Source organism: Narcine bancroftii, chromosome 4 (genome assembly GCF_036971445.1).
Source record: "Narcine bancroftii isolate sNarBan1 chromosome 4, sNarBan1.hap1, whole genome shotgun sequence".
Lineage (NCBI taxonomy): Eukaryota > Metazoa > Chordata > Chondrichthyes > Torpediniformes > Narcinidae > Narcine > Narcine bancroftii.
The window spans coordinates 53366342-53393535 of NC_091472.1; the positions used below are offsets into that span (position 1 = coordinate 53366342).

General features: G+C 40.2%; 1 protein-coding gene across 1 annotated transcript in view; it reads right to left on the reverse strand.

The window, feature by feature from the left end:
• Positions 1–20144, reverse strand: part of kctd3 (potassium channel tetramerization domain containing 3) — a 96069-nt gene extending 75925 nt beyond the window's left edge. Inside the window, exons 1-2 of the mRNA XM_069931290.1 lie at positions 19928–20144; positions 990–1043 (exon numbers count right to left, since the gene is read on the reverse strand). Of these exons, the coding sequence (XP_069787391.1) occupies positions 990–1043; positions 19928–19992 (119 nt within the window). The 5' untranslated portion in view covers positions 19993–20144. The remainder of the gene's footprint in view (positions 1–989; positions 1044–19927) is intronic.
• Positions 20145–27194: the final 7050 nt, after the last annotated feature.

Below are 27194 nucleotides of genomic sequence, written 5' to 3' on the forward strand. Positions count from 1 at the left end.
CAATTGCTGCTACATATCAAATGTAATTTCACTAGGCCTTCTTGATTACACTGCCAACTAAATTTAGTTTTGATATTGATGGAAGTCACTCATACTGCCTCTGGAATCAAGGTTTTCAGACATATCAGTACTAAGATTGACACAGGCCCTCAAAAGAGTACGAGTATTATGTGCAGGTCATTAGCCTTGTCAGAGATACCTTCCATCACCAGTTATGCAAGTGATAAATTTGACCTGTCTTTTATTTCAAAGAGGCAGGACAAAACTGAGCCATTTTCCATATTATAAAGGCTGCACTGGAACTTGGCTCGAGAATGTTGCTATTTCTGAAGCACATGAAACACAATCATTGTGATTATACATGCTGAAAATATTCAGCACATCTGGCTGCTTCTGTAGGAAGAGAAACAAGGTTGATGTTTCTCTTTAAACACCCTTGCTCAAAAACAAAAAAAAACTGGAAAAGAGGCCAGCTGGATGATATTGTAAATGCTTTAATCATTTTGTTTAGACAATTAAATATTTAATTATTTTGCACTCACTTGCTGGAAAATTAGAAAATGGGGATTTCACAGTCTCTTCATTTTGTGTATTTTTCAATGGATAGAACAAGAATGCAAACCTTTACATTGGATTGGTGGCATGGAATTATTTAGCTTTGCCCATAACATGTTGCTTGTACTTTTCTATGCTGTGGCTTCCAAGTTGCCACTTTGAATTTTGATGCAGCTCCTAATGTTCTATTCAGATTCCCTAATGTCCTCTCACTTAGTGCCAATGGCAGAAGAAAGTAGTTCTTAATTGATCCCATGTTGGACTTGTCCATTCAGATGACAATAAACTGGACTTAACATTGTGTCTCATATGGAATTGTTGCAGAATAAAGAGGATATTTTCTAAATTAAGTCCAAACTATTTCAAATTATAAACCCATTCTACAAACATTTTCAAAGCAATAATAGAATTAACATTTTAAGTTTCACTCTTACCTAGAGAAAAAAGAATCCGGAATCCACATTAGTGTTTGCCTTGAGGTACTGAACCTAAAACCACAAACAAGATTTCATATTTTACTGCACCAACAAAATTAAGACACAATATTACAAACAAATCAGCATATCAATTTTAAACAAGAATATTTAAAGTTGAAGAGAACAGGAGCGTGGAAATAGAAACTACCATAATGATGTCAAGGTAAAGTGAACCGGTGCGGACTCGAAAGGCCAACATGGCCTGTTTCCGCTCCGTAAATGGTTATATGGTAACAATGACAGGGTACTGACACTTAGAGATAGAATAAGAAAATTTAAAATCTGAAAAAATGTACTGCCATGCTTGTGGAAAGAAACAGGCTGGTTCCTGAAACTGTTAACTTCAATATAAAATTCACAAATTGTCCTGAGGGCTACAACTTGTCCAAGCAAAAGATGAGCTACTGTTTCTTGCACTTACATTGGAACAACACAGAAAACTGAAAGGCCAGAGAGGAGGAGAAAAATGTGACAGGTGATTACAAGAACAGTGGATTGAATGGAAGCATTATTCTGTAAGATGATCAGCTAATTTGCATTTGGTTTCTCTATTGCAGTGATTGTATTAAAAACTAATTAGAAGCACACGTAATTACTGCTTCATCTAGAGTAATGGTTGGGCACCTTCAGAGGTATGAAGTGAAGATCTAAATGGTATCATCCACGGTTGAATGGGAAAATGTCTGAGGCTGGAGATAGAAGAATGGATCAGAGATCCTTTTGAATACTGAAAGACATGAGAGGTTTCCCCCTCCACAATTTAAAACATGCCCATTTTCTCACTTTTTCCAGTTCTCAAATCATCAACTCTATCTAGTCATGAAATTTTATCTTCTGAGTGCTTGTAAGATTCCCCTTTTCTGTTTTGGAATTCCAGCACATGGCAGATTTTTCTTCCAATATTTTCATTATAATTCATTCAATTTAGTCATAAGGTCCTTCAGCCTCCAACAATCTTCATCTGAATCCAGATCAATACATTTGCCCACATTACATCCACATCCATCTGTCTTGCCTTTTGAAATGCTTTCAAGTGGCCAGAATACCCGAATGTAAAGCCGCCTAAAATACCCGAATGTGGCTGTCAGGTGGCCATCTGAAAGTGGAGAACCTGACCCCAAGGAGGACTTACCAAACCCTCCTCAGGGAGGTACATTCACCGGCTCGGAGCGCTCCCCCTAGGCACCTGAAAGCAGCAAGGCAAAGTGGCTAGCAGCTTTCAGGAGCCTAGCAGCGGGCAGGCTGTTGACAGTCAGCTAGTGACCCGCTGACAGCTACCCTTCCCACTGCCGACGGGACGGAGTGGGTCAAGAGTCACCGTGCGGACAGGGGACAGGAGTCACCGTGCGGACCGGGGATAGTATGGGACAGGAGTCCCCGCTGCCGACAGCTACCCTCCCCACTGCCTGACAGTCCCTGGTGTGGGACTATGGGGCTGGGGCGGCTGGCGCAGGACTTCAGGCCCCTAACGTCCCATGCCGGCCGCACCAGCCCTGTAGTCCTGCGCCGGCCACAATTTGGTGTCAGTTTATAGAAAATGAGGAAGGCTTGTTACTTGCAGTTAATCTTTCCTATTGATTTTTGCATTCTGGAGAGAGTTGTACACTAGCATCTCTCAAACTTTGTGTCCTTAAACCTGATAAACCGAAACCCACAGAAATTCTGTCATAATTATCATTGATCAAGATCAAAGGATACATCAATAGGGAGCAATGCGCAGAGATATGGTCCTCGTGAAAACAAACCAACTGTTTTGTGGACGATAATTAAAGTTTATTTCTTTTTCATTATTTTCATGTAGTGCTGCTACAAGATGCTCCATAAACAAGCCGTTAAGACGACCACAGTCACAGGAGTCGGCATTTGCTCAGACGCGGCTCTCCTTCAGCTGGTTCGTTCAGGTGACAGAAAGGAGTCTTCTCCGCGGCCACCTGAACATCCCAGCTGCACTCCCCCAGCCGTGTCTGCCGGCGCATTATCTGTGTCCGAGCACCTGAAAGCGGCCTAAATTTTTCTTAAAACAAATGATTGTATCCGATTTTTATCATCTCACTGGCAGCAAGTTCCAGATAGAATCCATTCTCTGAGTCTCGAGTTTTTTTCCTTAAAATCCTGTTTAATGCTCCCCTTTTTTTGTTATATACAGATTTTGGCCATCTATCCTATTTCTTTCCATTCCATATACCCCTATTAAATTCCTCTTTTGTTCCAATCACACTCCATAACTAAAATCCTCCAATCCAGGCAATATCCTGGTGAATCTCTGCTGTGTAATGGAGGTTTAAAAACAATTGTAATAGAATTTTTAGCTTTCAGAACTCTGGCTTTGAGGCAAGGCCTGCAAAAAAATTGCTTAAAACAAATACAGGTCTGTTTGAGAAAACACCAATACACCTAGAAGGCTTGAAACATGTTGAAGACAAATTCAATTGTTGAACTGCCTGCTGAGTGCTTATTGTGCTATTCATTTCCTGACTAGTTAGTGTTGCCATATGACTGATAAATGTCTGAAGTGATAATGTAATAAGCACAGGTGTATTTGCAGCTTTCCCTTGCAACCATGTCTGCCTGTCCCGCATCGGACTTGTCAGCCACAAACGAGCCTGCAGCTGACGTGGACATTACCCCTCCATAAATCTTCATCCGCGAAGCCAAGCCAAAGAAAAGAAAAAAAATTTGTAGCTTTAACTATAGAGGTTTAGGCCACAACCCAGCTCATCAGATTTCTGCTTGGGCTAAATCATGATTGGTGTTGATGATAGGCAATAAAAAGGACACAAGTCTCATAGATTTATTTATGCATTTGTTGATTACTGTATTAGTTGCATTTTTATTTGTGTACTTGTAGTTATAATAACATTTATATAATTTTTTACTTCTAGTTGAGTGTTTTATTAAGCACATTATTTGTGATCTAGATTTGTTGTAATGTTACTTCTCCATGGTTGATCTAAATCCGTAGAACCAGTCTGTACTGAAACACTCTGCCCTCTCTAGCACAACTACATCCTCTTAAAATGTGGTGACCAAAACTGCACAAAATACACCAAGTGCTATCTGACAGGTATTTTATAAAGTTTCATCAAATGCCTTACTGAAGTCAATGTAGACAACAATCCCTGCCCTTCCTTCAACCATTTTTGCCGCCTCCTTAAAAAACTCAAATTGATGACAACTTGCCCCTCACAACGCCATGTTAACTGTCCTCAATCTGTAGATGGCATTCCAAATGTGCATACATCCTATCCAGAAGCATCTCTTCCAATAGCTTTCTTACAATTGATGCATCTTTCCTATGCACCCACCATTTTCCTCAAGAAATTCACTTGACACTAGTTCCCTATATCTGTCACAGGGTGCTATTTTTCCCTTTGCCATCCAAAGTTTCCTAACCATGTCACCTTTGCCTTTTCCCTTGTATCATAACAAACCACCCTTATTTTTTTCCCCAAAGGAGTCCCATGTTCTTTGGCCTTTTACCCACAAGCAAATGCTCCCACTCTACATTTACCAGGTTTTTCCAAAGCTACTGATTCAGCCTTCCCCAAACCAAGGGCCTTGACCCGAGGACCAAACTTACCACTTTACTCAACTATCTTGAAACTTAAGATAATTATGGTCAATTTTCCAAGTGTTTCCCCATATCAACACCTGCCCAGTTTCATTTTCTGAGATCAGGAAAAGTAATCAGAGTAAAATATTTTTACATATTGTATCAAAAAAATCTCTTGCATACATTTAATAAATTCCACCCCAACAAAGCCCCTTTCATCAAGGTAACCCCAGTCAATGCTGGGGGAGTTAAAATCCCTTCACAATTCAAACATTGTTATTGGAATTTTCTGAAATTTACCAACATACCTATTCCTTTTGTTCCATTGGTTATTGAGAGTCATTTAGAACAACTCAAAAGAGATTATTCTCCATTTATTCTTAATTTCTTTCATTGTGGCTGTGATGTTCTTCCTGATCAGTAATGCTCTTCTGCACCTCTCTCTGAAACTGTTACAGTCTATGTGACAGATTATGTTATATTTTAGATTGTATTTAGATATGTTTTAAAGAAGATAAATTGTGGGGTTTTTTCAGTCAGTTCACAAAAAGATACAAACACCACGACACAGATCTCATTTAAAATGCCAGAGCTCTGCTCAAGCAGACAGTCCAGGCTCCGAATGCCTTTGCAAAAACTTTGAAGAATGCCTATAAAGATTTCACAAGTAGGTGTTAATTGGATGTGTTGTGGAGTAATGGATTATTGTTTTGGAAAACAACAGATGAATGAACTCAGAAGATTGAGTCTGAATGCAGTTTGCTGTTCTAAGAGAGTCATGTGGTTTTATCTGTCAGCGAGCGAGAGCGAGAGAGAATTCAGTTCTAGAGTTCAGCAATAGCAGCTGGGACTAGAATAGGACAAGCTGGCAAGCTTGTGGGAAAACCTCATTTTGAAGATGGGTTCTGAGTTCTTAGTTAAGCCTGTTCAAAGCCCTTGTGGTCTATATAAGAGGAGATGGCTGGCTCTATAATGTTTTACCTAAGATAAGGGAAACAGAAAAGGAATTCTGTGGTGACTTGAAAGAAAGTGGTTATCATCAAGAGAACCCTGAGGGAGGCAAGTTTCTTCATGGCTGATCTAAAGGAATCAGTTGTGGGAGTCCAATGAGCAACAAATCTCTCTCTGAAAACTGACAAGAACCTTCCTGAGCAGTAACCATTTACCCTTCAAGTACTAAACCCTGGTGAAATTCATAACTGTTAAATTCTATGCACAGTATAAGAATTGCCTGATACCGGTGAACTTGGAGGAGTGAGAAATGAGTTTGAATTGTGAATCAAAGAAATTTTCTGAACTTACACACTCATTACATGCATGTGCACTTAGAATTAGAAGGGGGTTAAGTTAATAGTAATAAGCTAAAGTTTGATCCTGTTTTTATGTTTAAAGAAAATTAAAAGTAACCTTTGTTTAAGAAATCATTTGTCTTGGTGAATTTCTATTGCTGATGAGTTTTGAGGTCCTCTGGGCCCGTAGCACCTAAAACATTAAGCTGTTGGTCCTGCCTTTCCTTCCACCTTGCATATTGACACCAAGTGCTGATCCATGCTCTTAAGCTCATCTGATTTACCCTAGGTTATTTGCATTAGAGCACATACATTTGAGCCTGCCAGCCCTCCTATGATAAAATGCCTGCCTGCCCTGCCCACTAGGTTTGCTTAATTTATCTTGTAGATTGTCAATGTTCCCACCTGCTGCACTGTTACAATATGCTTCATTTTATTCACAATACTAAATATTATTGATACCATTACTGATAAAATATCATGAAATGAACCAATGTTATAAAATTATGATAACAGTAAAACCCTTCTTATCTGGAATTCAGGCAAATGGTAAAAAAAATAAAATAAATAAATAGTGAATAATAAGAAATAAAAGTTTAAAATTGTAAAAGTACATGTTCACTAAAGTAACACAAATGTTTGGTGAAGATTGGAACCTTTAATCGTAGCAACTGTTTGAATAAAGTTGAGTTTGAATAAAAGTTACCAAATTTTCAATGATGCTTTGATCACAGATAGAAAAGGATTCACAGATCCTATTAAATGTAGATGGCACCATATATTTTTGACATTAATTTTTTTTGACTTTCAGATTTTAGCATTATTTAGTAAGTTGCAGCTATAACTCTTAATTGTAGCTGAAGGGGAAAAAAAGTATTTTCATTGGTTTATTATTTTGCCTTTAATAACAGAAATGTTAGTGGGGAGGAAACGAAAATTTGCTGATAACCAGTGAGCTACACTAATCAAGACAGGATTAAAAGGCAAGATCTTCTTGCATCAAATAACCTAACTTACAGAAATCCAACTTTATGCAAATTCTCAAACATTTTTCAAACTAGTGAAAACTATAAAATATTGGCAAACGTGAGTGATCTACTTTGGAAGGAAAAATAATACATTGGACTATTATTTTAATGGTAAGAAATTGCAGTATACTGCAGTGCAGAAACGTTTGTGTACAAATCACAAAATGTTTGCAGGTGCAACAGGTATTTGTGGCAGTAAACTGGATGTTACCCTTCATTTGCTAGAGTGATTGAATTTAAGAGCAGAGAGTTTCAGCTGTAACTGGTGAGACTACATCTGGAATTCTGTATGCAGTTCCTGTCTCCTTACTGGATAATACAGGTACTGATTTAGATCCAGCACAAGGTGGTTCACTGGACTAATTCTGAAAATGAAGGGGTTAGCTTATGAGAAGAGAATGAATAACCTAGGACTTTACTCATTAGAGTGTAGAAGATCTTATAGAAATACAATCATAAAGAGAATACACAAGAGAGAAAGAGGGAGATTGTTTCCACTGCCAGATGAAACTAGGAGACATAGTCTCAAGGTGCTGGAGAGTAGATTTAAGGCAGAGATGGGGGAAAACATTTCTCGAAGAAAATCTGTGCAATTTTCTGCTCAATGAATCGGCAGAGGCTACATTATTAAATGTATTGAAGACACTGATTTTTGGAAAATAAAGGGTGATGGAGAATGGATAGGTAAGTGATGCAGAGTCCACAGCCAGATCAGCCATAATCTTACTAATTGAAGAGACAGCTTCAATGGGCCACATAGGGGTCTTCTCTGTTCCTACTTCTTAAGTTCTTTGCTAGTGGTATTTCTTAATTACCAGGACACACTATGCATTTGATTAGTTTAATTATGAACAGCATTAGGGGGATTATTGAAAACCAAGATAGTTAAAGACCATCACACCCCAGATACATACTCTTTCCCTCCTCCCATCGACGAGGAAGTTTAAGAATGTAAAACCATGCACCAAATGGCTTAAAGACAGCTTATTCCCTGCAGACATTAGGCCTTGGAATGAACCCCATAGCTGTGCTATCTTGTGACTATTGCTTGGTGTTAAGTGATCTTCTTTACATTGTAATCTTATATTCTGTAAATTATGATCTTTAAATTACCATACAAATTAGTTTTTCCTTCCAAAGTGGATGACCTCATGTATGCCAATATTTTATTGTTATTATTAGTTTGAAAAATGTTTTTTAATGTTTATGAGAATTTGCATAAAGTTGGATTTCCACAAGTCAGGTCATTTGATTCAACGAGATCTTGCCCTTCAATCATGGCTTGATTAATGTAGCTCACTTGTTATCAGCAATTTACAGAACATACTGTGGGTGGACAAGGAGGAGATGTACCCAGCTTTCTGAATTAGGTGGATGGAAAATATTTGCTTTCTGATATTAATGTGAATAGCTAGCTTTCTGAACAAAATGTACTTAACAATTGTACACTTCTGAATGACTTGGAGTTCGGCCATACAAGTTTAATCACCTGATTTCAGGAACAGGGAATTGCCAAGTTCTAAATTATACTTTCATTTTTTTTTGTTTAACATAATTTCGTACACATGGATACAGTAGACATTTTGACCCTTCGAGTGCTGGTCATGGTCTTACCCACAAGTCCCATGCTGTTGGGAGTACAATTTTGGCAAGCCAAGCAAAGCCAACATCCCATAGTGCACAAAAACATCCAATTGCCAAAAATCTCAGTAAAGTCCAAAAGGGTCCCAACCTGAAACAATGATTTCTACCGATGAATGCTGTCTAACACAATGCATTTCTTGAGTAGTTAATTTCTCAAGATTCCAGCACCTGTAGTCTTCGTGTTTTTCTATGCAATTCCCTGAGTTTAACAAAGATCACAAGCTTATCATAATAAACACACTAAAGTTCTTCCATTTCAATTTACTATTACAACTGATTATATTTTAACTGCTAGATTGCCAAGTAGTGTATTCCTTAGATTGATCATTTCTAAAAAAATTATGTACAATATACATGATTCCCAATTATTGCAGTCACGATTGCAATAGCTGTAGACTTTTTTTCCTTAAATGCTTTTTGGAGGAGTCATATGATGGAGTAGTGGCCGGTAGGAGAATACCAGCCCTCTCCAGAAAAGAAGAAATAAAGTGAAGAAAACACAAAGTTCAAGAAACACAAAACACAACAAATAAAAGATAAATTTGGGTGCCATTTTCATTCTTTTCTCCACAAGAAGGAAAAAGCAAAAACAATGAAAAAAAAGAAAAGACGCCAGAAGAGAAAGAAGGCCTTACCTGCATGAAGAAACAGGGAGCCATCATGGAGAAGAGAGCCCGCTCCCCAAGGTTGGTGATGACCCCGCAGAGTCATGACCTTCCGACCGCTGGATTGCAAAAATGGCTCTCTGAGCCAAGCAGAAGTGTGCAACTGCACATGCACGAGGAGTCGCGCATGCACAGTGCACTCATTAGGGATAAAGAGAACACCGACGGGAGGGGGGCCCAGCTGAGGAGTGAACTACCACAGCGCAACCAGCTGAGAGATGCCAGACAGCAGGGCTCTCAGCTGGAAGAAGAGGAAAGCGACAGGAAAGGGAATGATAGGAAAGAAGAACAGCAACAGGAGGCCCAACAGATAACTAACCCAGAAGAAGAGGACCAACAGCAAGAAGCCATGCAAAAAAACCCCAGCAAAGTGAGACAGCAGCTCAACAAGAAAGTCAGAAGAGGCAGATAAAAGGAAGAGAAATAGAAGACACAAACACAGGTGCAGACACAGAAGAAGAGGAAGAAGAAGACCAACCTCTGCACAGAGGAATAGAAGGTAAAATAGATGGACAGTATATAGATTTTTTAAAATTTCAAGAACAAATGAGAGCATCAAAAGAATGGTTGACATTAGAATTTAGTGAAATGAAAAGAAAAATGAAAAGTACAGAAGAAAAAGTGAGCAGAATAGAGCTGGTTATCTCAGAAATAGGGAAAAGATTAGAAAATGTGGAAGAACTAGAAATGGCTGTAGAAATGGAAGTGAACGACTTAGAAGAAAATTGGAAGACAGTGACAAAAAGTTAAAGAGTCACAAGAGTTGTTAGCTCAGAAGATTGATATAATGGAAAACTATAGTAGGTGAAACAACAAAGATAATGGGCCTAAAGGAAGATGAAGGCAGCACAAATATGAAAGAATTTATAAAAGAATGGATCCCAAAGGTCCTGGGAATTCTAGAAATACAGGAAGGAATGGAAATAGAAAGGGCACACAGAACACTAGCCCCGAAACCACAGTCACAACAAAATCCAAGATCAGTTTCAGTAAAATTTCTGAGATTCATGACAAGAGAAAATATACTGGAGGGGGCAAGGAATAAAATTAGAGATGACAAAAAACCATTGGAATACAAGGGTCAAAAAATATTTTTTTTTACCCAGACATAAGTTTTGAACTCCTAAAGAAGAAGAAGGAGTTTAACACAGCAAAAATCAATCCTATGGAAAAAAGGCTATAAATATATGTTAAGATATCCAGCTGTGCTTAAAATATTTATCCCGGGGGAGCAAAACAGACTGTTCTCGGATCCGGAGAAAGCACGAGAATTTGCAGAACGCCTGCAGGACAGAAGGAGAGATGAAGAGATGCAACAAGAACAGAGAATGACAACAAACTACATATAAAGATGTAAAAATAATGTATAAGTAAGAACTAAAGAAGGGAAAGAAAAGGGAAGAAAGGAAGTAAGGGGGGAGAAAAGAGGGTGAGCTTTGTTAAATGTGAAAATAAAAGTCTTTTCTGGAGGGGGTTGGGTGGGAGAGAATAACAGTCACTGTGAAATCAGTTGACGCTTGCGAGCGGGTTTGCAATCCAAATGGAGAGGGGAGTTGTGGTTGCCCAGCTAGGGACAAAGGGCAACTCGGGGGGGGGAACACTTGAGGTAAAGGATATTTTAGATGTGGGAGTTGATGAGGTATTTTATGTTTCAGAAGTGTTGTCATACATTGAGTTAAAAAAAGGGAAAACTGAGAAGAAAATGGGGAAAAGGCAGAAGGTGATGGTGAGGAAGCGGAAATGAGGTGTCAACAGAATATGAGATGGCCATGTTGAACTATATGACTATAAATATTAACGGAATACATAACCAAATTAAACAAAAATGGCTATTAAATTTCCTGAAAAAAGGACAAAATGACATAGCATTCGTGCACGAAATGCATCTAACTGAAGTGGTACATAATAAATTAAGGAGAGACTGGGTAGGACACGTAGCAGCAGCATCATATAATTCAAAAGCTAAAGGTGTAGCTATGTTAATAAAAATGTACCAAATCAAAATAGAGGAAGAAATAATAGATCCAGCAGGGAGGCATGTAATCATAAAGTGTCAGATATATTCAGAACTCTGGAATTTGATCAATAGATATGCACCTAATGAAGACGATCAAAAGTTTATGCAAGATATTTTTTTTGAAGATTGTAGATGCGCAAGGGAATATATTGATAGGAGGGGATTTTAACCTTAATTTGGACCCAAAGTTGGATAAAACTGGAGAAAAGACAAGTAAAAAGAATAAAGTGGCCAAATTTATGGTTAAATCAATGCAGGAAATGAAACTCATGGATATATGGAGGAGACAGCACCCAAGGAAGAAGGAATACTCATATTATTCGAGTAGACATAAAATATACTCAAGGATTGACATGTTCCTGTTGTCCGCCCATATCCAAAGGGAGAGTTAGGAAAACTGAATTTAAAGCTAGATTGCTTTCTGATCACTCACCCCTGTTATTAGCAATACAACTGGAGGACATCCCACCAAGAACATACAGATGGAGATTAAACTCCATGCTACTTAAAAGACAAGAATTTAGAGAATTTATTGAACGCCAAATTAAAATGTACTTTGAAATAAATACGGAATCAGTGAAAGACAAATTTATATTATGGGATGCAATGAAAGCCTTCATTAGAGGGCAGATAACAAGTTATGTAACTAAGATGGAAAAAGGACTATAATCGGGAAATAGAACAGTTGGAAAGGGAGATAGTAAGTACAGAAAAAGAACTAGCAACAAGGGAAGATACAACAAAGAAAATTGGCAGACAAAAAAATAAAATACAACATTACAAACATATAAGGTAGAGAGGAACATAATGAAAATAAAGCAAAAGTATTATGAGCTAGGAGAAAAAATGCACAAAATATTAGCCTGGCAACTTAAAACAGAACAAGCTAAAAGAACTGTATTGGCCTCAAGGAAAAAGGACAAACAAATTACATATAATTCAATGGAGATTAATGAAAACTTTAAGGAATTTTATGAACAATTATACCAAACTGAGAACGAGGGGAAAGAAGACAAAATAGAAGAGTTTTTAGCAAATTGAACTGCTAAAATTGCAAGAAGAGAAGTAAAACAAGCTGATAAAACCATTTGAAATAGAGGAAATACAGAATATATTAAAAAAGCTGCCGAGGATGGATTCCCAATAGAACTCTATAATACATTTAAAGAGTTATTAATTCCTCCTGTCCTGGAAGTAATGAAACAGATAGAAGAAACACAAAATTTGCCAGATTCATGCAAGACAGCAATAATTACAGTAATACCAAAGACGGGGAAGGATCCACTAACACCAGCATCATATAGACCAATATCTCTACTTAATTCAGATTATAAGATAATAGCAAAATTATTAGCAAACAGATTGGCAGACTGTGTACCAAAAATAGTAAAACAAGATCAAACTGGATTATTAAGAAAAGACTAACAGTGGATAATGTCTGTAAGTTCATTAATTTAATTCATGCAGTTCAAGGAAATAAGATACCAACAGTGGCTGTTGCCTTAGACGCAGAAAAAGCCTTTGACAGGGTAGAATGGAATTATTTATTCAATTACAGAGGTTCAACCTACCAGAGAAATATATTAATTGGATTAAAGCATTATATAAGGGATCAATGGCAAAGGTGACAGTAAATGGATAAATATATCGAACCAATTTAAATTAAGTAGGTCAATTAGGCAGGGATGTCCACTATCTCCCTCACTGTTCGCTTTAGCAATAGAACCTTTGGAAGAACTGATAAGAACAGAAAATAAAAGGGATAAAAATAAAGGAAAAGGAGTATAAAATCAGTTTATTTGCAAATGACATCATAGTATACTTAACAGAACCAGAAATATCAATAAGAGAATTACATAAGAAATTGAAGGAGTATGGAGAAATATCGGGGTACAAGATCAATGCAAATAAAAGTGAAGCGATGCCAATGAGTAATGCAGATTAAACAGAATTTAAAAAAGAATCACCATTTAAATGGCAAACACATGCAATCCGATACAGAGGTATTAGACTAGATAATAATTTTAGCCACCTATTCAAATTAAATTATCAGCCATTAATCAAGAAATTACAGGAAGACTTAGAACAATGGAAAGAATTGCCACTAACATTGATAGGGAGGGTAAATTGCATTAAAATGAATGTCTTCCCAAGGATACAATACCTATTTCAATCATTACCCATTCCCTTAACAGAGTAATTCTTCAATAAACTAAAGAGAGTAATAAGGAAATTCTTATGGAAAGGGGGGAAATCGAGGATAGCATTAGATAAATTAACAGCGTGGTACAAACAAGGTGGTTTGCAGTTACCAAACTTTAAAAATTATTATAGAGCAGCACAATTAAGGTATTTATCAGATTTTTATCAGACAAAGGAAAAACCAGATTGTGCTAAGATAGAGCTAGATAAAATAGGGGAGAAGGTACCTGAACATATACTATATAAGTGGGATGAAAAGCTGGAGCAATATCAAAGTTCACCAGTACTGCATCATTTACTCAATATATGGAAGAAGATTCACTTAGAAAGGAAAAAAACAAATCACCAACTACCAAAATAATTATTGACGCAAAATCAACTAATCCCTTTCACAATAAATAACCTTTCCTTTAGAGAATGGGAGAGAAAAGGAATTAAAATAGAAAATTGTTTTTTGGGAAATAATTTATTATCATTTGAACAAATGAAGTACAAATATGGAATAACTCATGGTACAATGTTTGCATACCACCATCTGAAAACCTACTTAAAGGACAAATTAGGAAGCAGACTGAGATTACCAGAAGGAAGCAGTTTTAAATATGTGATTACAGAAACAACGATAATAAAAAGATTTATAACAAACAAGTACATCAAGCTGCAAGAGAAGGAAAATGATGAAATATGCTATAAACCCTAACAAAAGTGGGGAAAAGATTTAAACAATGAAAAAAAAATGAAATATGGGAAAAGTTCTGCTCTGGAACTATGAAGAATATAATAAACATAGTTTTCGAATGGATGAAAAATAATCAGATTTCTTGGCCAGTTATCTTGCAAGTATGGAGACTAAACATTGAAGTTTTAACATTCTTGTGCCTACAAGGTGGTGAAACCTCATTAGTTTACTTCCAGAACTACCAATTTTTCCAAGAAGTAAGCTGTCAATTATTTATATGATACTGTTACACCAATACTTTCAGAACTAGCTGTTCCATGAACAAATAATGTCCATTTAGCAAAAGACTTATTCTCACAAGACGTGTGATAAGCCCAAGGATGTAGGTATTTTGAAACATCAAATGGATCTAAAATATTAACATTTTAAAAACATCAACATTTCAGTAAATGAACAGACTTTATCCAAGGAGCTCCCTGTAACTATTGCTTGAGGCCTTTCCAACATGCCAGCACATCATGCATTAATTTGTAGCACTGTATGGTTCATTCTACTCAGGGTCAGTTCAATTTCGGAATGCACAGCCATGTACACTGGTTGATAAAGTCTGTATTATACAAATCATGCAACTGTTGTAATGAGAACGATTATGTTTTCTGATATAGACCATTTAAAATATTTTTCTGGTTATGTTCAATGTGGGGGACCTTAGTATTATATTGGAACTCTTCCAATTTAAGTGTTCAGCACCATCGAGCACTTTTAAGTTTAAAACTTTATTGATAGCAAATCGATTGACTGTCATCGGTCACAAATAGATGAGTTTTCTTCTATTCTACTCTTTTTTTAAATTTAGACATACAGCATAGTAACAGGCCATTTTGGCCCAAGAGTCCATGCCGCCCAATTTACACCCAATTAACCTACCCCCACCCCCACCCGGTACGTTTTTGAGCAGTGGAAAGGGGAGAGCATACAAACTCCTTACGGACAGTTCAGGATTCATACCCTGGTCCCGATCACTGACACTGTAAAGGCATTGAGCTTATCGCCAACCGTGCCGCCATACTGCATCAATAACAACTTTCTTCATATTGCACACCTATCATGGGGATCATTAGTGTTAACAGGGGCTCTACCTACTGATCCAAATCCATAAAGAGCTGGACTGAGATTGGCAAACTCATTTCATAGTACTCGAAGTCTGCTAACTCAAGAGACTTAATCTCATTAGTGTCACAGAACTTTAAAGTAATTGCCAGGGTGAATCTTCCTGTCATAACATATGCAAACCAACTGCTAGAAATCAAGGTTTACATAATCACTCACACTTTGATATCACTGTTCCTCCACTCATCACAGCACTTTCTCCAAATCCACAATGGCAATGATTATTATAAATTATGCTATCGTGGCAATAACACTGGACAACAAAGATTTTGCTTCCTGAACACTTTTGGGTGTATTTTATGGATTTTGGTCTGCTGATCACAAAATTCACTTAAAAATTTCCTATCGTGTACCTTTTTTTTTAGATAAAACCTATTTTTGTGATTTCATCTTATATTTTAGGTCTACTTCAAGCATACAAAACTATGAAGTGCAACGTCGTGTCATTCATTTTCTGCATTCACACTTCTGATCTTAGTGCAGTGATGAACATGGTGAAAGGTTTCACCAGGATATTGTGACCATGGAAAAATGGTATCAGGGGCAACTGGAGTTCAACAATACTGGTCATCTATTGTTGGACACTGACACGAGAGACATCAGATGTGGAGTACAAATGAAAATGAGCGGCAAAACATTTTTAGGTCAACTGAACTAACACAATGTGTCTGCATCATTATGTAATTAAACATGCTAAATTCAATCAAAGTTCTTTTAATGTCTCTTCACCTTCCAATGTGATACAGCAAATCTGCAATTAGCTTTGTGTTCAGCTTGAAGTTGTGTATCATAATCCTCCTTTTTTCAGGAAGTCAACCATTATTAAAAAGATTTAGAATTTTTAAAAAAAGTTATTTACTTTTCAAAAGTTTCTAAAATTTGAATTTTAATTAATTCTGCCAGGAGAGGAGTTTTCCCACATCATCCACCTACACCATGCCACCCCCCTGCCCTCCCCCCCAAGTAGGCCTTCTTAACTAACCTATCAACCTGTGCAGCAACCTTGAAGGATGTATGGATTTGGACCCCAAGATCCCTTTGTTCATCCACACTCTTAAGTAATGGACCATTAACCTTGTACTCAGCCTTCAGGGTTGTCCTTCCAAAATACTTCACCTCACACTTATCTGGAATGAACTTCATCTGCCACTTCTCTGGTCAACTTTGCATCCTGTCTATATCCTCTTGCAACCTTTGACATCCTTCAGCTCCATCCAGAACACCTCCAACCTTCATATCATTTGCAAACTTATTGATCCATCCTTCTGCCTCTTCATCCAAGTCATTTGTAGAAATAACAAAGAGCAAGGGTCCCAGAACAGACCCTTGCAGCACTCCACTCATCACCGGTCTCCAGGCAAAATACTTTCCTTCCACTACTACTTTCTATCTGCAAGCCAATTTTTTAATCCACACAGCCAAGGATCCATGCTTGTGACTTTCTGAATGAGTCTCTCACATGGGGACATTGTCTAATACCTTACTAAAATCTACGTGAGACCACATCTAATGCCCTTCCCTCATCAATTTATTTTGATTTCCCACCCCCCCACCTCAAAAAACCTCAATTCAGCTCGTGAGCCACAATCTTCCCTTCACAAAGCCATGTTGACTATCCTGGAGTAGACTGCACTTCTCCAAATGCTCATAGATCCTATCCTTAAGAATTCTCTCCAATAGTCTGCACACCATTGACGTTAGACTCACTGGTTTATAATTCCCAAGATTTTCCCCATTACCTTATTTAAACAAGGGGATATTTGCCATTCTCCAATCCTCCGGCACATCCCCTGCAGTCAAAGAAGACTGAAAGATCATAGCTACTGCTCCAGCTATCTGTTCCCTCACTTCCCACAGCAATCTGGGGTATATTGCATCCAGTCCCTGGGACTTACGACTCTTAAGGTTTTTAAAGTTCCAACACTTCCTCTTCCTTAATCTCCTCATTGCCAAGCACATGCCAACCTACCCTGATCAAGGTCTCTTTCGCTTGTGAGTACTAAAGCAAAGTACTAATTTATGACCTCCCCAACCTCCTCTGCCTCCAGTCACATTGCCTCCTTTATCCACCCCACCTTTATTCTCGTCGTTCTTCACGTATGCATTGAAATCCTTGGGATTCTCCTTAATCCTACATGTCAATGCCTTCTCATTCCCCCTTAGAGCTCTCCCAAGTCCTTTCTTAAGCTCCTTCCTGGGTACCTTATACTGTATTTCTCATGAGCCCTTCCTGTTTCCTATATCTAATCTATGCTTCCTTTTTCCTCTTGACTAGCTGCCTCACCTGCTTCCTTAACCAAGGTCCTCTTTTCATACCATCCTTTCCCTGTCCCAGTGGGACAAACCAAACCTCAGCACAAGTGGTCCCTAAACTTCCTCCACATTAGTTCTCCGCATTAATTCTTGAACATCAATTTCCAATTTACATTCGCTAGTTCTTGCCTCATCCCATTTCCCCAAGTAAAGACTTTCACATTTTGTCATCTTTTATCCTTATCCATAGCTATGATAGAGTTCAGGAGGTTGTGGTCGCTCACCAAAATGCTTCCCCACCTGACCAAGTTCATGACCTAATATGATCCAGTATGGCCTCTCCTCTTGTCATCTGGTCCACATACTGTATCGGGAAATCCCTTGTAGGAAGTCACACTAAACCAGGACATGGAGTCCAAAAAGTTAACATTAGCTAAATGTTTTTCTCTTCCAAAAGGTTCTTGGCATCTCCAAATATATCTGTTATGTTTGTTGAAATTATTTCACAAAGTAGTACTGGTTCTTTAAAGTTGTGTATTTTTCCAAGTATTTGAAAATCTATTCCTTCAAAATGCATTTCAGTTACTAATAAAGATTGAAAGACTGGAGATTTTGCCCCCCACCAAAATCAAGGTGACTTTAGAAAGGTTTTGGGTAGACTTTAGGAAGGGGAAATGAGAGATGTACAATCCAGTGATCATTTTGGATCAGAGGTGAAAGGGTGAGCATTTCTTGGAGTCATCATCTCAGAGGACCTTTCCTGGATCCAACATACCAATGCGATCGACTTCCTCAAAAGTTTGCAGAGGATTAGTAGAACATTGGAAACATTCTACAGAAGTATGCAGGAAAGTGTGCTGACCAGCTGCATCACAGCCTGGTACAGCCTGGTATGGGGGCACCAATACCCATGAGCAGAAAGTCCTGCAAAAGGTAGAGCCCAGTATGTGACAGGCTATACTCTCCCCACCATCGAGCAAATCGACGTGCCACGCTGCTGTTAGAGAGCAGCAGCAATCATCAAGAATCCACATTTCCTAGGACATGCTCTGTTCTCACTTCTGCCATCAGAATATAGATGCATGTGGCATACAAGTCTTAAAGCACCAGATTCAGAAGTTGCTATCCCCTTACCATCAGACTCCTAAACAACGGGATCAGAGACTCATTTAAGAACTCTTACTTTGCACAATTATTACTGAATATTTATTTTTCAGTATTTGCTGCTTTTTAAATATTCCTTTCTTTGTTTACATTTCTCTCTTTTTTGTGTGTGTGTGTGTGTGTGTGTGTGTGTGTGTGTGTGTGTGTGTGTGTGTGTGTATTTCTTTTTTCTTGAGTACAGTTTTCACTACTAATAAGTAGGAATTCTGCTGGCCTGCAGGGAAAAGAATCTCAGTATTGCATGTGATGTCACGTATGCACCCCGACAATAAATTTGAACTTGAAATCAGAAGCACCAGTTTTCTATGGATTATTTCATTATTCCTTTTCCTAATTGTTTTGTCTCTTAGATACAGGGTCCAGATAATCTTTCCCCAATTTCACAAACTATTTCCTTACATTCTTTAGAAAAGTATGCCAAAAATAAAAATAGTTTATTACACTGAGCTCGACAACATTTGTTCAGCTATTTTTCCCTAAAAGCCAACACCCAAAAATTCCTACATCACAAGGCATTTGATATCCTCATGATCTTCTAATCAGAAGACTTAGCACTCTTTAATCAATCACCTTTAGAATTGAAATCCCTTTACTAAGATTTAATATTACTCCAATCCTGGCTGTCCACTTTTGCTCCCCAGTTTGATGATACAGCATTCCCAGATCTATTATTAAAGCAAAACTATTTTCCACACCCTTCAATACACCAAAAAGAACAAGGACACAACTATGACCCAAATGGAGGAACAGATTCAACATCCAGTTCCATTATTTATTTTTATAGCTTCATCAGACTGTGAAATAACTCTTTACATGACTTTAATGTTGTAAACCTAGGAAATTTGTGCACAAGCAAGGTGATAAATGACCTGTCTTCAGTATCAATGACTGAGGGATAAATAAAGAGTGGGAAACCACTGTTTTTTAAACAATTCCATGAAGTTGTACTTTTACACCCACCCGAGGGAGTGGACTTTCAGCGAACCTCTGATTCTGGGGCAAAGGGTCGCTCGTGTGGGATGTGTCGGAAGCGAAAGTGGCAACAACTGCCCCACGGTTGGCTGAGCTCCCTGAGGGGCTAATTTGAAGAGTGGGTGAAGGGAGGTTCCTCGTCCCCGTCCCCCCAGAGGAGAGTTACAGAGTGTCCCGAATTCCAGCCAACCCCACCCCAACACCGCAGCCTCGACCTGCCCTGCTCCTCTCGCCCAGCCACCAGGCTGGTTCCTCCTTACCTGCTTCCGCCGACGTTGAGCTGGATAATCTCTCCGGCGGCCAAGTTGCTACAGTTCCCTGCCATTCTTGCTCCAAAACCGCTCCGCTGAGCCCGGCCTCGGTTTCTTCCCTACATTACGATCCTCGTGGGCACCTCCTGGAGGACGGGGCCCAGCTCCCAGCAACTCGGCTCCGGCTCGGCCTTGGGCCGCCGCCACCAGCGTGTGACGTCACGACGCACTGCGCGTCTTCCCGCCCTCCAGCGGCCTGGCCTGGGGTTCCCATCGAAACCTCACTGCGACCTTTCAAGCACAATGTCGTGGGACATTGACTAATGTATGTAAAATCACAGCCTAAAATTGCCATGTAATAATCATTTTTAAAGTTGATTGTCCCCTGCCGTATTAAAAGAACGAATTTCGTGACATGTTCATGACAATCAGTTCTGAGGCTTGTGCATGTTGCAGCGATGAAGGGATCAAGCCCGAAACGTGGTGACCCAAGTGGTTCTCAACCTTTTTCTTTCCACTCACACCTACAGCCACAGGTGCTCTGTGATGAGTAAGGGATTGGTTAAGATGGTATGTGGGCGTGAAGAAAAAGTTTGAAAACCACTGTTTTTATCGTACCTCATTGACTCGTTATGTGCAGGGTTTCAGAACTCCAAAGGAAATGGGCCAATGACCATTTTTTCTCAGGCAAAATGTTTCAGTGACAATTGGGTCTAGAGTAGGGATTCTCAACCTTGCCACTCACCTTCCATCTTAAGCAATCCCTTACTAATCACAAAGCACCGATGGCTTAAAGTGATAGGTGAGTGGATAGAAAAAGACTGAGAACCTCTGCTGAGCTTCTCCAGCTCTTTCTGTGTATTGTGATAAGGGTTCATTTCAGCAAGCAGTCCAGTAAGTCAACTCTAAACATGCATGCAGCAGTACAAGGTCAAATTTATTGTCATCTAAGTGTACAAATATAACCTGATGAAACACCGTTGTCCGGTCCTTGGTGCAAAACATGCAGGCACACAACCAGATATAACACCCAGGACAAGAATTCATAAATAGAAATAAATAAATATTGTTTTGTAACTATGAAAGTCTCAGATATTTTGAGCCAGGGTCGGCGCCAGAACAAGTCTTAGTGAGGGGCATTAAGGTAACCACGGAAGGGCACAATCTGACCTTCAAAATCTTGCTCAGCGGGGTGATGTGGGGAGTTGTGCTGCCCACCAGTCTGCCTTCCATGAACCTCCTCCATGCAGCAGCAGTGGTTTTGAGACCCTCTAGGCTGTAGGTCACAATACCACATTTTGGGGAGGGGGGAATGGCTGCAAGTGGGTGGAGGGGATGTCACAATGCCTCGTTTGGAGGGGAGATGGGGAAATTCACCTCCAGCATTCCTGCAGCTACTGCAAAGGGTCCAATTCTTTGGCAAATCTGAGCACCCAGATCCAAACATGCAATCAGGAGGCTTTCAGCTCGAGGCCCCTTTAAAAGCCCTTTTTGCCTTTGGCGCCCTCTAGAAGGCCTGTGTGGGTCCTTCAGTTGCTGAGCCCCTTGTTAGTCCACTGCCGTGATTTCATTCCCAATATGGTCTCCTAGACTTCCCCTTCTCAGGAAGGGGTGTTCTCCCAATCTGGTGGCCTGAAATGATTTGATGTTGCCCCAGATCCTGCAACCCCTTGAAGTCAACTACCAAGAATAGGGGCTGCCAACTTGGACACTGACAACCATGGTTTTGAATTTTTTTAAAAACACCATTGGACCCTTTTACAGACTGCTTAAACCTTTACAACGCCGGAGCAATAGAAGCCACCATTTGTCTTGGTGAACTTCTATTGCTGCTGGGTTTTGGGCTCCTCTGAACCCATAATATTACACAAGTACAACCCGATGAAACAGCATCCTTCAATCCTCGGTGAAAAACACAGAACCAGACAGAACACACATAAAGACAAACAATACATATACAAGACAAGTATTTAATCTATACAAATAAATATTATTACATGAATATTCAAGTCTCAGATGAGCTGAGCCCATGGCAGTAAAAACAGACCAAGCTCATTGTAATACAGTTTTATCAGATATATTCAGAGTTATGAATTTAGCATTTCAACAGAAAGAAAAATGGAGAGCAAATATAAGATCAGACAAAGAAATATTTAAACTTACACAAATTGAATGTTCACAAATAAACTATGTCAGGTGAAACTATTTAATATATTAGATAACATTCAAGGGATCAGACTGTAGTACTGAAATAGGGCTTAAAATGAGGCAGTTTTGTTCAAGGCATGATTCTGCAACACAAGTAAATCTCTTTAGAAATCAGCACAGCGTAGCTTTCAGCGCAACATTGTTACAGCACCTGCGACCTGAGTTCTCCCTGTGACTGTCAGTTTTCTCTTGGTGCTCCAGTTCCTCCCCACTTCAAAACGTACCATGGGTGTAGGTCTTTTGGGTGTAATTGGGTGACATGGGCTCAAGGGCTGCATCAACTCTTTTCATTCACATTTTCAAATATTTATATTTGAATGTTGAATGTCTAAATCAAATTAAATAAATCATTGTGGTGGCTAAGCATATGAACACAAGAAATTGGTTCAGCATGACACATTTGTGTCACGATGGGTTAAGCTGACACAGTAGAACAACTAATGGAGCTGCTGTTTTACAGTTGAAGTGACTCAGATTCAATCCTAATCTGTGTTGCTGACGACATGAAGTTTGCAATTCTCCCTGTGATTTCCTCTGGTTGCTCTGGTTTTCTCTTATATCCCAAAGTTGTCAAGGTTGGTAGTAAATTTTCCCTGGTATTTGAAGGTTATAGCATTTGAGAGAGTTGGTAAGAATGTTGGGAAAATAAATAACATGTAAAATTGGTGAGAGTGGAATTTCTCCTTGATCCAGCAAAGGCTTAATGGGCTGAATAGACTCTTCCTATATCATAGAAAATATAATTCACCAAGTGAAGAAGATGTTGCATTCTAATAATATTGAGGTACCAAAGCATAAGCTGTCAATTTCTGAAGTACCCATGAAGCCCATCAAGAATTTAAGGATGAGACTTACTCTGCAAAGTAACATGCTGTGTAGAGAATTAGGCCAACAATAGTTGTTCCATTACTAAAACTGAAGACAACATTCAAAACTTTTTTAATTCAATGAGTATGTTTGCAATCCTTGATGGCAAGAGGTATATGCTATTGGAGGGTCACATCACTGGAGTTTTGAGACAACAGCTATTCCAATATATGAATCCACAGACAATGTGAAAAGCAAAAAAGATGAAAGCTGAGAGAAAGGAATTTCAATTTCTGGTACAGACAATGCTGATGCAGAATATGAGTGCATAAGTTCTGGGAGAGAGCTCAACATGTACAGGGAATGCTGCCATTGGAGAGCAGCAGCAATCATCAATGTCCACACCACCCAGCACATGCTCTGTTCTCCTTGCTGCCATCTGGTATTACAATTTCTCATTTTAGTAAAATGGAATTATCACTGTTAGGGATAGTATAAACAGGAGGAACTGAATGGTCACAGTTCTTTGGCTTGGCTTCGCAGACAAAGATTTATGGAGGGGGTAAATGTCCACATCAGCTGCAGGCTCGTTTGTGGCTGACGTTCGATGCGGGACAGGCAGCGGTTGCAGGGGAAAATTGGTTGGTTGGGGTTGGGTGTTGGGTTTTTCCTCCTTTGTCTTTTGTCAGTGAGGTGGGCTATGTGGTCTTCTTCAAAGGAGGTTGCTGCCTGCCGAACTGTGAGGCGCCAAGATGTACGGTTTGAGGCGATATCAGCCCACTGGCGGTGGTCAATGTGGCAGGCCCCAAGACATTTCTTTAGGCAGTCCTTGTACCTCTTCTTTGGTGCACCTCTTTCACGGTGGCCAATGGAGAGCTCGCCATATAACACGATCTTGGGAAGGCGATGGTCCTCCATTCTGGAGACGTGACCCACCCAGCACAGCGGGATCTTAAGCAGCGTGGACTCGATGCTGTCGGCCTCTGCCATCTCGAGTACTTCGATGTTAGGGATGAAGTCGCTCCAATTAATGAATGTTGAGGATGGTCACAGTTAACATTTAACATAACCACCATCACAACAGAGCCTTGCAACAATTTGATCCATTGGAAGAACTGAGGGAAGGCTTGTCACAGTCTGTTCCAGATTTGATACATTTGCAAAGACATTGTGATTTTGCAAAGGAGAACCATTCTGACTGCTGAAGAGAACACAGGTTTTTGAAGCAGCTCGTGGCCAGCCATACAGTGGAGTTCAGAGTGAAGCCTGTTCTGTGAATGGCTGGGCCATTTCAGTGGATTGACTAGGAGGGTCTTTTGGAAAGCAAAGTTCTTCATTTTGATTGTGACCAACAGTAAAAATCACTTGGAGAGACCAGTGCCAGGATCTTGGAAGCTTCATGGAGGCTGCCCAATTCAGGCTTCACGTACAAAAGGACCAGGAGTGTTATTGTACTGACAATAACCACAACAGCAGTGCGAGTATAAGACAGGTTTAATAAACTAATATGTACACTAAAGAGGTCTGGTCTCTCTGCAAGACAAATCTGGAAGGTGAGACTATAGTTCTGGACTGCTTTATATACAAGGTCACGGGGATGACCCCATGTGACCTAGTGGTGTAATAACATATCACCACATTCACCCCCCCCTTAAAAAATTGTTAACCCCCGATCCCCCATCCTCCTTCCCTTGTTTGTAAGTTCATGTCCAAAATTTTTCATGGCTTCCGTTGCCTTCTGGACCTCCTCGATAGGGGAGGGGAGTGTGGTCTGCCATTCGGCCTTTCTTTGTGGAGGTGTGGGAGTGGGAAGTACTGGTTAGTCATTTGGCCGTATGGGCTGGGGATCCTCTTGTATGGGATTAGGTCCTGCCATCAAGTCTAGGGTGGTGATATTTTGTGGGGTCATGTTAGTGGCAGTATACAACAAAGAACATATAGAGTGTAGGGCCTCTGGCAACACTTCTTGCCATCTAGTAACAGGCAGGTCTTTTGCTTTTAAGGTCAAGAGGACCATTTTCCAGATAGTGGCATTTTCCCTTTTGACTTGTTCATTCCCCCTGGGATTGTAACTTGTAATGTGGTTGGTAGCAATCCCTCTCTCGTGCATGTACTGCTGTACTTCTGCGCTCATGAATGCAGCGCCCCTGTCTGTGTGTATGTAGTTCGGGTACCCAAATTTGCTGAAGATGGGTTGGAGGCATTTTCTAACAGTGGCTGCTGATACATCAGAACACGGGATTGCGAAGGGGAAACGGGAATATTCATCTATTACGTTTAGGAAATAGACATTTCTATTATTGGACAGGACCGGGCCTTTAAAATCAAGGCTGAGGCGCTCAAAAGGTTTGGTAGCTTTTATCAGGGTGGCTTTGTCTGGCCGGTAAAATTGCGGTTTGCATTCCGCACAGATGGGGCTGCTCTTGTTCACTGACCTCACTTCCTCTACCGAAAATGGGAAGTTTTGGGTATTATTTAAGTGAAACAGTCTAGTGACCCCTGGGTGGCCCAGCTCTGCAACTGGGTCGTGTGGTTAAGCATGGCACAAGTGCCTCTGGACAACGTGTCCGGGGGCTCGTTGAGTCTCCCGGGGGGGTATAGAATGTTGTAGTTAAATGTAAACAATTATATCTGCCAGCGCAGGATTTTGTCTTTCTTAATTCTCCCCCTGTTCTGGTTATCAAACATAAAAGCCACAGACCATTGGTCTGTGACGAGGGTGAAGTGTTTGCCCGCCAGATAATGTCGCCAGTGCCTTACTGCTTCCACAATGGCTAGGGCCTCATTCTCTACTGCTTGGTTTAGGGTGGCTGCCAGAGCCACATCGGATGCATCCATTTCTACTTGAAACGGGATCGACTCATTTATGGACCGCATGGTAGCTTTAGCGATATGGTCCCTAATGCTGAATGCTCTGGTGGCTGCTGGGCACAGTGGGAAAATGGAAGCTTTTATAAGTGGGCGGGCCCTGTCAGCGTAGTTGGGGATCCATTGGGTGTAGTAAGCGAACAGCCCCAAACACCTTTTTAGTGCTTTCAGTGTGTGTGGCACTGGGAGGTCTAGGAGAGGGCACATACAGGCTGGGTCTGGACTGATTTCCCCGTTCTGCACTATGTACCCCAGGATTGGCAACTTCCTGGTGCTAAAGACGCATTTGTCCCTGTTGTACATTAGGTTCCTTTCCTCAGCTGTCTGGAAGAAGCGTTTTAAATTTGTGCCGGAGTATGGCCACAGATTGTCACGTTGTCTAAGTAGGGGAACACCGCTTTCAGTTGGAACTCATCTACTATTCGGTCAATTTCTCTCTGAAACAGGGACACTCCATTGGTGACACGGAAGGGAAGTCGCAGAAATTGATACAGACTGCCGCCTGCCTCAAATGCCGTGTAATTGAGATCACTGTATCTAATGTTGGTGGTATGCTGCCTTCAAGTCTATGGTGGAGAACACCTTATACTGCGCAATGTTGTTGACCATGTCTGTTGACCATGCGTGGCAGGGGATAGGCATCTAGTTGTGTAAATTTGTTGATTGGCTGGCTGTAATCCACTACCATGTGCAGTTTTTCTCCTGACTTTACTACAACCACCTGGGCTCTCCAGGGGCTGGTGCTCTGCTCTAAAATGCCCTCCTGTCGTAACCTGCGGACCTCTGTCCTAATGAAGGCTCTGTCCCTCGGGCTGTACCTCCTGCTCTTTGTGGCTATTGGTGTGCATTCTGGGGTCAAGTGGGTGAACAGCGGAGGGAGTTCTATGTTCAGGACAGACAGGCTGCAGTGTTGTTTCTTCGTAAGGTGTAGTGGGGGGTGAGGCCCGTTGTGCACTATTGTAATGCTTTCTAACTGGCACTGAAAATCTAACCCCAATAGTTCCGGGGCACAGAGGTGAGGAAGTACTAGTAATTTGAACCCTTTGTATTTTGTGCCCTGGGTTTCTAGGGTAACCCTGCAAAACTGTTTTACCACAGCCGTAAGGCTCCTGGCTGCTAACAGGATCCAGTGCTCACTTGGGCGTGTGGGGAGGGCAAGGCAGTTGACTAACCCCTGGTCAATAAAACTTTCAGTGATTCCACTATCTATTAAGCAATTTACCCTCACATCATTAATTTTGATGCACACAGTGGCGTCAGATAAATTGTGTGGACTCGCCTGATTCATGCGTAGGGAAGCAAGTCTGGCGTGTCCTTCCATCCAATAGTACTCGACGTCATATTCATCTCCTGCTTTGTAGCATTTATCCAAAATGGCCAGCTGCACATGGCA